This window comes from Macadamia integrifolia, chromosome 3 (genome assembly GCF_013358625.1).
Source record: "Macadamia integrifolia cultivar HAES 741 chromosome 3, SCU_Mint_v3, whole genome shotgun sequence".
NCBI lineage: Eukaryota > Viridiplantae > Streptophyta > Magnoliopsida > Proteales > Proteaceae > Macadamia > Macadamia integrifolia.
In genome coordinates this window covers 10,930,143-10,943,695 of record NC_056559.1, presented here as the reverse complement: position 1 = coordinate 10,943,695, position 13,553 = coordinate 10,930,143, and the positions used below count along the sequence as shown (strand labels likewise).

Sequence of the window (13,553 nt, the reverse complement as noted above, 5' to 3'; positions counted from 1 at the left end):
TTATGTGTGCAAAAGGAGAATTTCATTGTCTTCCCTTCTAATTATAATTAGCAAAACTGTGTGTTAAAATGGTGTTTCTCTTATTTATTTATTTTTTTCTTAAGATTAGACTTTGTTTGTCTTGAATTCTTAACTGGTTTTAAAGACTAACCCGCTTTGACATTTTTTTTTGTGGCGATCAGAATGGGATTTTTTTTTTTTTTTGAGATCTGTGATGGAAGTAGAGGGGTTTCCGATCGACCGCGACCCGATGGATCCACTCATGACTTGGAGGAATATATAATGTACTATTGTCTCATTGAGCAAGTAGTTGTAATTTAGGGGTTTTATCGAGCTAGGATTTCAAAGTGAACTTTCTCGTTGTTGTTTGGATGTAACATCTTTTCTACATGGTGAAATATCTTCTTCTTTACCCACGGAAATAGCATACTATATCGGTGTGTGAATCTCATTAAATCCCTATGTGTTGTGCGGATTTATGATTGTTTATTTTTGTATTTGTTGGTGTTCGCTATGACAGACTTGTTGAACATAATGACTATTAACTTATCATATATCTCTCTTCGTAATTTTGGTCGACCTGATTCTTTCAACAATGTGAAGTTAACACAAATGAATATATTTCTTAAGATATCACCTTCAACTGAAGCTCAATGCACGGCCCGAAAGTGAGCTACAAATTCAAATCATCACTTTAAAAATATTTTTCAGCAGACGCATCAGTTTATAACTTAATTTCAGGTCCGTGCATTGGACTTGATTCCAAATAAAGAGATTTTTTTTTTTAATAAAAAAAATAAAGAGTTCAGAAGAGTGATTTAGTGCAAGATTGGCCTCGTATTGGTACACTATGTTTCAGTAAAAACTCTAAGCATGATCATGCAACTGTGCAGTCAATACTAGAGGTAAACTAATATTTGATCACCTTCCAGTGTCAAAAGTCATCCTTTTCGATAGGGCTGGCAATGTATAATTTAGTTACCCTTTTACTAGCTCTTCCTGTCTTTTTCCGGTTTGTAGGTTAATTATTTCTCAACCTACAAGAAAATGCGGGAGAGAAAGGGTAAGCTACCCTTCTTGATTAACCATTAAACTGTTTAGAACTCTAGATAAGGGAAAATGGGTTTCTATCAGGTGGCCAAGTCTTTTCCGTCTGACAGTGGGTGTTGGTCATTTTGCGCCTCTTGTGTTTGTGGCACAAAGCCTATTTCTGAATAGAAACTTGGTCCCTTATCAGATATACATTAATCCATGGCCTTTTCCACAAACCCATAACTCATAGCCCAATCCCACATCCATTACAACTGGTCAGAGCCCAATTCTTCTCTTTTTCCAGTTATTAAAGTGGGCAGTCCTTTTTTTAATTTAAAAGGCTCTGTTTGGTTGCAACCCAAATGTAAATACTTATTTGAGAAAGTGAAATATTTTACAGGAAATGTCATTTTCTCATTTTTCATTGAAAGAAAAATATAAATATTTCTTCATTGTGTGCCAATCTGGCGATGGCAACAGCCGTGGTGAGAGGATTCCTTTTTCAATCACCACTCTTTTTTAGGGTTTTGAAAATTAGATAGGGTGTCATAATCCCATCCCTCCATCCAACTTGAACCGATTTCATACCTAAAAAATCCTAGATGCTTGGGAATAAACTGAATCGGCGGCCGGTGGGAGGGGGGGTTTGATATGGAGTGATCCAAGCCTATTTTGATTCATTATGGCTTATCCAAATCGCAGAAGGAAAATTGATTCCATTCTTTGTTTGAATGTTTAATATTAGAAAGTTTGAATGTTTAAAATTGGAATCTTCACCATTTTATCTTAGGATTTATAAACTTCAATAAGATTTTAGCATGTTCTTTAAAAAATATCCAATAAATATCTTGTGTGCTTTTGAATCCACCATGGTGAATGGATTCCAATTCTGCCGTCATGGTTGAAGGATATTTTTTATTTTAGCGGAGTTGAGCAAACATGAGCTGTTTTCACACGAGAGAAAGAGAGGCCTACGTGGAAGCTTCTTAGGACATGTGATAAAACTGTTAAAAGTGGGCCACCCCATCATCAATTATTAATAAAGAATTATGCGTGGGAAGCCATAATCTATCATTATTAACACAAAGAACAACCAAACTGAGATAAGAAGCAAGGAAACCCCCCACAACCACAACCCATCTTCCAGGAAGCTTAAGATTAACAATTAAATAATTAAGCAGTGGCAGAGGGAGAAAGATGTCATAAAATTGAATTTAAAAATAGCAAAAGAAATGAGCTTTTTCAGGGGTTGTAGCCTTTGTAGGGACTAGAGTGTGATAGGAACTAGCAAGTGGGTCCCCCTGTCCCCACCGTGATCCAATCTACTGCTCCGGTGTTCAACCCTACAATCCCAAGATCCCATTCGTTCTATGGTCGGGTTGGTGGGTGATGGGGTCTGCTCTCTTCTATTTAACGCTTTCTTTCCACGTGTCACTTCTTATGCGGTTAACTTAAGCTTTGATTCCTTCCCTACCAGCGGCCACGTTTGCCTTCCTTCCTTCACACTTTTTAAAACCCTTTTGTCCCCTCTCTCTCTTTCTCTCTCTAATCATTAAAAGGCCCCTGGTTTTGGTTGAAATTACGTGTTCACCCCCGGTTCAGTCAAAAAATATATTATTGTTACTCTCATCATGGTTATGAAACACTCTCCCTTATCCATATGGGTCTCGGGTCCATATCGATATATAGATTTAGATTGACTTAAGGGTGAGAGGATTCAAGACTATATCAATCCACATTAAATTCTTTATAAATTTAAATAAGATCATATTTATATGACAAATATGAAATCATAACAGATAATCCCATTTTTCAATTGATGTTGACAACGATCCATTTTGGATCAAGTAACCCTTTTCAAATCCCTCCACTTTACGGTCCACATTCCCCAATTATATGCATTTTTCAAATCTGACGGTTACTAGGAGTAGTGAGTATTAGCTGTGATGAAAAGTCATTTCAAAGGGACCCTTTTGTAGAGTGGGTATTAGCTGTGAGGTGAACGTGGGTCCCCTCCAATCCTCCATAAATCTTAACAAAGACGCATAATTTAGATACATACAAGGTTTTAGTGCATGGTATCAATATCGATATATAACTTACACTGTGATTAGTTATATCGGACATATTTACCCTTGATTTTTGTTGATACTGTAATGATATTGATGACAAGTGATATCAATATCGATATCTAAAACCATGGACACATGGGTCATCACCATTCCATACATTTGGTACGTTGAACCTTCAAAGTTGGGCATCAATAATTCGTTCCCGGATTTGGCAATTGGTGATGACCCTTTTCAGATTTTACTCCCCACTACCACAGCACAATAAGGTGGAAGCTTCCCCATAAGGAAAAACGTTGAAGTAGGTAAATTAGCACGTGAAGCCCAAAACACACACCAATTATATTACATCTTATAGAACTTCTTACTCTTTTATGGGGCCTTTGGGCCTCTTTTTCATCATTATGTTCTATTCTTTTTTTATTTTTATTAGCTGGGCCCCTATAATGCAATAATATTTTGCACATCAACTAAGAAATTGACCGCCGGATAAAACCCTAAGATCAACGATGCATGATGAAGCTAAGAGACGGAGGGAACAGCCAAAGGACTTAGGTTATTGCAAAAGGTAAAAGCGCACGTTTTTAATTTGTGGTGCCCAGTAATTTTCTATTATCAAAATGACTTAAATGCCTAAGGTGACTGTTGACCCTAGGAGGTGAAAAGTGAAAACACAGTCCCAATATCCGTAATTTCCTCCTGAAAACGTGAGCTGTTTCCTAGGGAACTAGTACTGCGGGGATACTGGCTTATAGTCTTATACAACCTGGCATCACCTAATTACAGGTTGGCTGGTTCTCTCTGCTCGGAATTCAAAAAATGTCTTTCACAAACGACAAAATCTGATGTGGAAATCGAAATGGTTTTGATTTCCAGATCCTCTCCCCTTCTCCCCTTCTTCCCCCTCTTTTCCCTCTCCCTCTCTTATATAAATCACCACTCCATACCCACCCGGATCTCGTTCATTAGCTCAGAAAAGAGAGATGGGTATTTGCAGTTCTTGTGAAGCCACATCAGTGGCGACGGCAAAATTGATTCTTCAAGATGGAAAACTACAGGAGTTTTCTTACCCAGTTAAAGTGTCGCAGGTGTTGCAGAAGGACCCCATGAGTTTTATATGTAACTCCGACGAGATGGAATTCGACGACTTTGTGTCGGCGATCAGCGAAGAGGAGGAGTTGCAGCCAGGGCAGCTTTATTTTGCGCTGCCGTTGAGTAAGTTGAAGCATCCTCTCCAGGCTCAGGATATGGCGGCATTGGCTGTTAAGGCCAGTTTAGCTCTTACGAAAAGTAGCGATGGAGATAAATGTGGGTGTAGTCGGAATGGGGTAGGGTCGGTGTCGTTTTCCGGCAATAGGGCGGTGGTGAAGCCGAGTTTGGAGGGTGATAATCAGTTGTTCGAGGAGAGAATGAGAAGACGAAGGGCTGGCGCCAGTGGTGGTGGCAGAGGACGTAGTTTTACGGCCAATTTGGGTTCCATTCCTGAGTAGCAGACTAGAAATCAGAGAATGATGGGTGGTTGGCTGTTCTGCTGTAAATAATGGAAGTTTTTGGATATAGTATTGGCTGTGATTAGAAAGCATTTCGCCATATTTACTTCATCTTACCTCTTCTCCTTCGTCTTTCTCTGTTTATTGTTCAGGAAAGCTCTGCAAATCTCTATCTATCCCTGCTAAAATGGAAGGTTCATTGTTCAACATAGTTAAAATCAAACAATTAAAAATTATACTAATTAAAGAGCAAAATTATCCAAGAACTCATGATCAAACTCTTCTGGGACAGTAATGGTGATCAAATGGGTCAAAAAAATCTGGTTACTTTTTTTATTGGTACCTACAATTCATCGCTACGTATGATATCGGGGGCCCAGGATTCAATATTCGATCGAGTTATGGAGTAATGTCGTGGTGGTTCTATTCGGATTCGAAGGAAAACGTCATCTTGCTTTCCTTTTTAGTGTGAGGGAACCTTGATGAGCTCATAAGAAACCTGAAAGGAGAGGATACGAACTGGGAATGCCAACCATTACTGTACTCTGCAGAAGATCTGAACTCGCAGAAGATGGGTCATGGCTGTGAAAATTTACAGCTGTCCTCTCTCTCTCTCTCATATCTCTATGGTCAGGAACTCGGGATGGGATTATCCCGCGATACGTATCGGTATTGAGTTTGTTTTGTGAAATATCGACCGATAATGATTCAAATAATATGATACGTCTGAAATGATGAGAGATTTGAGACAAGGGCCAGGGGAGACTATGCGGGTAAAAATCGTCTGCAGTTTCAATCTCGTGCAATATTACATAATGTCCCTTGCAGAGGCCAACAAGTGGTGATACTTATGTGAATGACCCAGATGAAAAAAGAGAAGTAGATGTTACTCAGATCGATTTTAATTTGATTAAACCCAATCAAACCGAAAAAATGATGACCCAACCCAACCCAACCCAACCCAACCCAACCCATACAAAGGGGTATTTTGAGATTGTGAAACCCTAAAAGTTACTTTCCCCTTCTCTTCTTCACTATTATTGAAATAGTGAGTGGTTTGCCGATGCAACGGCGACAGCTGGTGTCGTTGCTGGGGTTTTGCCGACAATGCACCCTTTTTCTTCTTGGACTCGTTCTTACGATCAGAAAACATGCCCCTCGATATGAACTTGAACTTGAACTTGAACTTGAACATGAACCATCACCATTTAAGGTTCAACAGTGGCCGTTGCTGTCGACTTTCAGGCTACGTTTTCTAATGCCGGAGGTGGTGCCCAGAGCGATTCCAACTCCTCTTCCGTTGTTGATTTCAGTCACGACCCCACAGTTCTCCTAGGGGACGACTCGATCTTGACCTCAACCTCCCCCTCTGCCGAAAGTCGCTTAATACTGTGATTTTGGGAGCGTCATTGGTTCAGATCGGGTGATATTTGTATTTCCATTTCAAGTTCTTGCTCCTTCATTTTTTTTCTAAGAAAAAAAAAAAAAAAAAAAAGAGAGAAAACTCTGAGACCGGAATTATCATGTAAATATGTGATCGGAACTTTTGTTTTCACCTCAAGTTGTTTCTTATAACTGAGAAATCATGAATTTCTCTATGTTGTTCCTTGTTATAACTATGGTTAACCTTTTATTTTCCAAAATTTCCCTTGAATAGAGTATTTTATGTTCTCTTTTCATATCTTGTGTGTTAATTTTCTTAATTTTTTTTTGTATAATATTTCAAATCTTCCAAATTTGGCTGTCCATGTTACCACAATTGATCACCAGGACCAGCGCCACCACCGGCGCTAAGAAGAAGAAGAAGAGAATAGGAAGGAAAGTAATTCTTAGTGTTTCACGATTTTAAAATACCCTTTTGTAGATTGAGTTGGGTCATTATCATTTTGATTCAATCTTATTTAATCAGACATAAATCGATCTGGGTGGTATCCATTTCTCCCACTTCATCTGGGTCATCCACGTCAACATCGTCAAATATCGCATTTTGCTAGGGGTATTGCACAGTATTATACAAAATTGGAATTACATGCGATTTTTTATCCGGACTTATGGGGGTCAAGCCGTTGATGTGGATGTGGAATGGGCTCTGTATATTTCAAGTGGGCCCCTCTTCCAAATACTTAGGACAATTTTAACTGGGGGTTGATGTCGTACAGTTAGGCATCCAATGAGGTTAGCTGGTTAGGGTTGTGTGTCTTGCGAATTGTGCCCTAATGGTGAAAAGGTTATGGGCCGATGCATGCATTTCCGCTTTAGGTTAAAATGTGGTTACCGAAACGTTGTTTTCATCTGTCCTTTAATGGCTCACCTTATCCTCAATCCGTCCCACATGGACCCACAAAAACTCCTACCAATGATTTTGTGAATTATTTTCTTGTTGTACATGGTTTAAAGAATCGGTATCAGGTTGGTCGATTCATATCGATATTGGTAGAGGCTGATATTGATACATGTATGATTTTGCATCGATGTAATGATCTTATTTAAGGGTAAATCGGATCAAAGAAAAAACTCATGTGAATAGAAAACAATCATACATGGATTGATTTAGATCAATATGTATTAGTATCATTTTGGTATCAATTGAAATCAATAACAGTACTCATACTCATGTTTTAAATCATGTTCTCATATGATTTGGGAAGTATGTAGCGTCAAATGGCAGAAAGGGAGAATAGTTTCAACTTTATCAATAAGGGATGGGAGCATGGTTTCAAGTATCGATATTGATCGTATCGGCCATGACAATATTTGTGATGAGATCGGTATTGGCAAATACCAATGCCATCCTCTAAATCCATGGGCGGGAGTGTAATCATAACCCAAAAGTCCAATCATGCACTCATTTCTTAAAAAGGAAATTACTTTTTCTACCGACGACCCATTTTGGATAGAAACTGTTTTCTAACTACTAGATTACAATAGAGCAATCTTATCATTACGTCGAGATTCATCTTTTTTGTTTAGTCATTTTTTTTTTTTTTTTTTATAACGATGGATAATGAAGCCTTAAGCTTGATTAATCCCACGGGTCTATCTATTCTTTAGAAAAAACGAACGCGGTTATTGGTGGTTGCATGGTCAATGAGAGCCTCAGACAAATCAACAAGGTTGTTGTTAGAGAGGACTTCAAATCAGTTATGACCTACAACACATTACAGCCTAGACAGAATAATACATTGCACTATTGCAACTAACAATCTAAGATATCTAATCAGGATTCATAGACACTTAAAATTGATAATATTAAAATAGCCTTCTCAGTTCTTCCCAATCTACTAATTCCATTAAACAAATGAAGTGACATGTACACTTCTTTAATTAATTTCTTAGTAACATGGGCCACATGGGTCCTCAAATCCCAAGTCCTAATTATAGTGGTTCATGGTTTAAAAAACCAAAAGGGTTAGTGAACCGTAATGGTGGCCTAATGAATATATCAATCCTACTATCTCTTTGGATAAGGAAGAGGACCTAACATCAAAGTTTATCCAAACATTGCAGCGAGGCCAGTTAAACTAGAAAACCACCTTCCTATTGTTATTGAAATAAATAAATTAATAAACAAACTAAAAGACCCCAAACTTTACTATATCACTATAAATTTAGGGTGAAGGTTTAAATCGAATATTTTTGTCAAACGACTGAAGTAACATACCATTCATGATGACAACTATCTAACGTAGCTGGTAAAATTGTGTACAAAAAACCAGTCTCACCAGATCGAGTCCTTTGCTATTACTTACCCCACTCCCCATTCTATAACGTACCCATAGAAAACAAAAAATACCGTCCATGATACACGACGATGTGTGTGTGTGTGTGATATAACCAGTTCCAAGTATAACTAATGAGGAAATTCTACCCCAAAAATAAAAAAATAAAATAAATGTAAGAATTTGAAATCATAAAAGCTTTATAGAGTCATTACTCATTATCATGTTTTATTATTAAATTAGGGGTTGCATTTTCAGTTAACCCAATAGATGATCGATAATGTACTAATATATTTGAACCCAATGAATTAAGAGCAATTAAGGACCATCGTAAAGAAGTAACGAATTTATCCGAATATGTACCCTTCAACATAGATGAAAATTAAAATTAGCTTAATTGATCGATTAGCCAAACCAATTGAAGATCAAAAATTGATTGTGCAATTATTAATCAGTGTTGATCTTAGCTTTGAGGACCAATTCGGGCTTGACCCTGGTCTTCCATAGTGCAAGACCAATTACACCAGACAAAAGTCGATCTGATTGACCTATTTGACACACCTACATGACATGAACAACATTCAAGAAAATGTTTTGATGGGATCCGATGAATTAGTGCTGATATGTCGATCTTACTAATGATGGGTTCTAGCTGCCATATGAAATTCCTATCATTGTAATGTTCTATTTCTCCAAACTTATTTATATCAATAGGTCACCGAATGATGTTGCACACTTCACTTCCAAATAGGCAATGATCAAATCGTCACTAGTTGCTAGGTGGATGTTGGTATCCAAAATATGTATTGCCATTCATTTGGAATGCTAGGCCCTCACTACTTTGCTTGGTGGATGATATTCCTTTGCCGACAGAAATCCTTAGTATTTTCTATGATACATATCAAGTTGTTGCAAGGAAGTTTTGTTTCTTCTTTCTTGAGGATCAGCTGTGCCATAGCACCCTATGATTTCTATCTTTTTTTCTTGTACAGCCTTAATAGTTGTTGCAATCCTAGTTGTCTTTCATTGTTGAAGATGACAGCCAACAAACTGCCCATTATCATGTTTTGTCACTGTTGTGCATTATTGATGATCCAAATAGGGTTTTAGGAGATTTCATTTAATTTATTTTTGATAAGGTTTTTTGCTTGGGAACGGCACAAACACAAGGCTTGCGAAATGATCACCATGCCCTTTCTGGGGGCATGCCCTTGTTCTAATGTCACCGAAATTAAGAGTAATTAAGAATGTCATTAAACAAGGCTTAGGTTGCTATGTAGAAGATCATTGACTTCCCACGATAATCAAAGAAGTAAAACTTACATTATCTTTGTGAGGTAAGACACAAATCAACTGAGCTAGCAATTGTCTTCTAACAATAACTCTTATGAAATCAAGATCATTGGTTAGGACAAAGTTTATTTTTACTGCTCAGTGAAGTAAAAATATATGCTATCAATGGACCATGATCAACTGAAGCCCATTCACCATGGTCATAGGAAAACTTGTTCATTTATCAAAACTCATGGATACGACCCTACGAATGGTTAATTATCTCACTTTTCCTTTCTTTTTTGCCCTTTTTCTCCTTCTGGGGGTTTGAGAAGGAAAAGTTATTAAAGAGCCCAATACAATACACTTGAGGAATTAGATGCCTATCATTAACTTAACTAGGCAATTATGGAACTCTTTTTAAAGCAAATCCATTGAATGATGAGAACGTCAACTCCAGAAATGAAAGGTGTTTATGAAACTCTCAAGGGTAAATATATCATTACATTTTTTCTAATAAGTGATTAATGCTGGGTAGAATTTCCATCCATATTACATTATATTTCCTTTTCTTTAACCCTATTAATTTTTTTTTTTTTTTGGGGGTTGGGGGGGAAGGGGTTTGATTTGAACTGTGAACAACTTCATAAAATTGACATGATTGTAAATGCAACTATAAATATCGCGTTTTTTTATTCTTCCACATATATTTATGGGAAAAAGATTCTCATAACGTGGTAGAGAGATTTTCTTCTAAACCCTCTCACTGTCTCACATAATGAAGGGTTAAAAAGGTCTTTTTAAAGAAAAAAAAAGAGAGGATAACAGATAATAGACACCCGGGCAGCTTGCCAGCCTTACAGACTTTATATGCTAAGTTATTCTAACCATTTTTTTTTTGGCAAGAATTAATCTTACTCATTAATCTAAAGCGGTCACCATCTATTGATCCGAAGCAATTTCTTAATGCTTCTTTATCTATTTTTATATAGTAATTAAAATATGTGATCTCATTCCACATTAATGAACCGACTTATTTATGCTGGTATCTAGGGGAGCAAAAGCCCAGGGCCTTTACTTCCTCCAAATATATGTATAGTTTAATAACCTTTGATAAGATGCTACGCTATAAATAAATAAATAACAAAAAAAATGGATAATAAAAAATTCATATTTCATTCATGTTCATATCCATTATAGGAGTCGATTTTTTAAAGCTAATTGAGTCTCAACATGAACATTAATCAATACATTTGGGTCTAGTTATAATTAAATAATTGTTTTGTAAATAATATTTTATAGGAAGAAAGAATATTACCTTCTAGCGTGTAATTATGTCTAGACACAGCAATGCTTGTGCATATCTTCCCATTGTCCGTGCCCACTGGTATGTACCTACGTCAAGAGATAGCATTATATTGCCTTATTTATTATATTAAAATATATTTATTCATGGTATGTTAAATGTAATAAAAAAAATTCATTAAAACATCTATATAATTTTGAATGACACTTCAATATCGCATCTAGTAATGAAATGGATTCAGCTCTTCTCTATCTTGTCTTCTTGAAATTCGTCCTATCCAATTCACCATCATTCATGCCAATAAAGAAACCACAATACCATTGATAAGACTCATGAATCCACCTCTCTAGTCTCCTGTAATAGATAACTGGGAATTCATATTTGATTCATGTTCATGTCTATCTAGGAGAATTCGTATTCAAAAAAATCGATTTCTGAAAACTAAGAAATCTGTTTCATGAATCCACTCTCTAGTCTTCGTTTTTTTTTTGGTAATGACACAGTCTCTCATTGCATGGAGATTTTATAGACTGGGGAGGTGGATGGAAAACCATAACGTACCCAAATAAAAGAATAAAGCTTGGATCTGGCCCATCAATTTGAACACTAAATGGGTTGGGGGCTTTGATATGTTTGATCTTGATAAGCTGGTACCCTTCCATTCTTGCAAGAGTACACATCCAAACCTGCCCAATTACCTACCTTTTTCCCCACCCAAGTCCACCTGAATCCACTGGATTGCCTCATCTATCATATTTATATTATGATAAAATAACATATTATGTATTGTACGTTCTTAAAATGGGCCCAGTTTCAAGCATGCCCATTTAACAATCTGGCTGGTTTAACACAGGCATGTTGTCCAATACACCATTGCTCAATAAGCCAGTTCTATCAAGGACTTCTGAAAACTGTCTCTCTCTCTCTCTCTCTCTCTCTTCTGAAAATATAAGCTTATATAGATGATGTATTAACATGTCTGGTGTATACAGTGTTACATAAATCCAAAATCATAGAAATACTACAAAAGTAGGTAAGAAATTCCAGACATATGAGGTGGGGAAAGGCCTGTTTCCCCCACTTCTCCCGCTCTTTATTAACTAATTAAGACTAACACTTAAAGCTTAAGGTTAGGTGCACCTGGACTTGAGACCTTTAAACTGGCATTCTTTAATTAAGAGTGTTTTATCTCTGGTCTGCACAGTAGCCACCTTCTTCAGACTTGTATAATGAAAGAAAAAAAGAAAGAAACCTCCCTAATTAACCCCCTAGATTCCCTGTCCCCCTTCTTCCCAGGAAAGACATTAGCTTGGGAAGTGAGCTATTGACACCCCTACTTCCGACCTTGTTCCTGATCGACTTCCATCCATGCACTTCAATTGTTTGTTGAAAGTTGTAATTGAATATTATCACTTAACATTCTTTGAGGTCTAATACATAACACAGTGGAAAAGCAGCTGATACCTTCTGTTCCCTTTCCACCTTTTTTTTTTTTCATGTTTGACTTTGGCTCAATCTATCCCATTGATCATTTCTGGTTGTGCCCTTTAAAAAACCCACAGGTTTTACAGACCACAGAAAGCAGAGAAGTGGTTTTGGGTTTGGTAAGTGCTTATGGTGATCCCATCTGCACTACATCACTGTGCTGATGGTGTACATGTAGTTGTGAGAGAAAATTGAATGTTCAACAAACCAAACCCCAAAGCAGCCTTCCTCTGTGTGACTGACTGGGTCTCCTCAGAGGACCAGAATGGAGCTCTGTGGATATAGATAGTTTTATTGAGACACAAAAGGTACTCCTACTGCTTCATATTATTGGGTCGGTGGAGGGTGGAGGGTGGAGGGTGGAGGGTAGAGCCTACAAGTGAATTAATGATATGCGCAATGTGATTAGGTCTTAACAGTACCCCATGTCACCATCTCCAAAGCTTCTACATAGTGGCATATAGTCTTTTTCTTTTTGGTAAAACAATGCATATAGTCCTTTATTGGATGGTGAAAGCAGGAAAAAAAAGGGAAAGTGCCCAAGGTGTTCTCAGTTGTTTGATGCTCACTGAATTCCATTTGGTACTGGAGAAGATTCAGTCCAGATAATATAGGGTGGAAATTAATTTTGACAAAGGAGTCCAACCAAGAACCAACATCAATAGTGATGAAGGGATTTTTCTTTGTTCTTGGATGAAAGGAAAACTTAATCCAAAATGATAGAGAAAAAAATGGGATAACTTTTAGGCTAAAAAATCGACGATCCAAGATCGGATGGTCCAAAATGTGTCTTCAAAAAAAAATAAAAAATTATCAATTCTGTGAGAAGTGAGAAACATGGAGTAGCATGTTTCAAGAGTACCCTAAAAAAATTGTTTCTAAAATCAAAATTTTTTTTTTCTATCTATCAAAAATGGGCAGAGATTGGGTACGGAGCTAGCGGCTCAATGGATGCTAGGATGGCACGGGCTGGGGAACTTTTCCAAGGGGGACTAGAGAAGCAAACACAGTGTCGACATTTGAGTTTTGGGCTAAGCCCATTCACAATTGAACAAACGTTTGGACCTGTTCAAAATTAAAGCCCATTGATAAGTGAACAAACTGTTCTAAATTAATCCCTATTCACAATTGAACGCTTCGACCTGTCGAAGATCTAAGGAAAAAATATATATGTGTATAT

The 13,553-nt window shown here is 37.2% G+C and overlaps 1 protein-coding gene across 1 annotated transcript; it reads left to right on the top strand.

The window, feature by feature from the left end:
- The first annotated feature begins 3,954 nt into the window (after positions 1 to 3,954).
- Positions 3,955 to 4,702, top strand: LOC122073524. The gene has a single exon (XM_042638118.1). The coding sequence runs from the start codon at positions 4,085 to 4,087 to the stop codon at positions 4,589 to 4,591; it is 507 nt and encodes a 168-aa protein (XP_042494052.1). The 5' UTR covers positions 3,955 to 4,084; the 3' UTR covers positions 4,592 to 4,702.
- Positions 4,703 to 13,553: the final 8,851 nt, after the last annotated feature.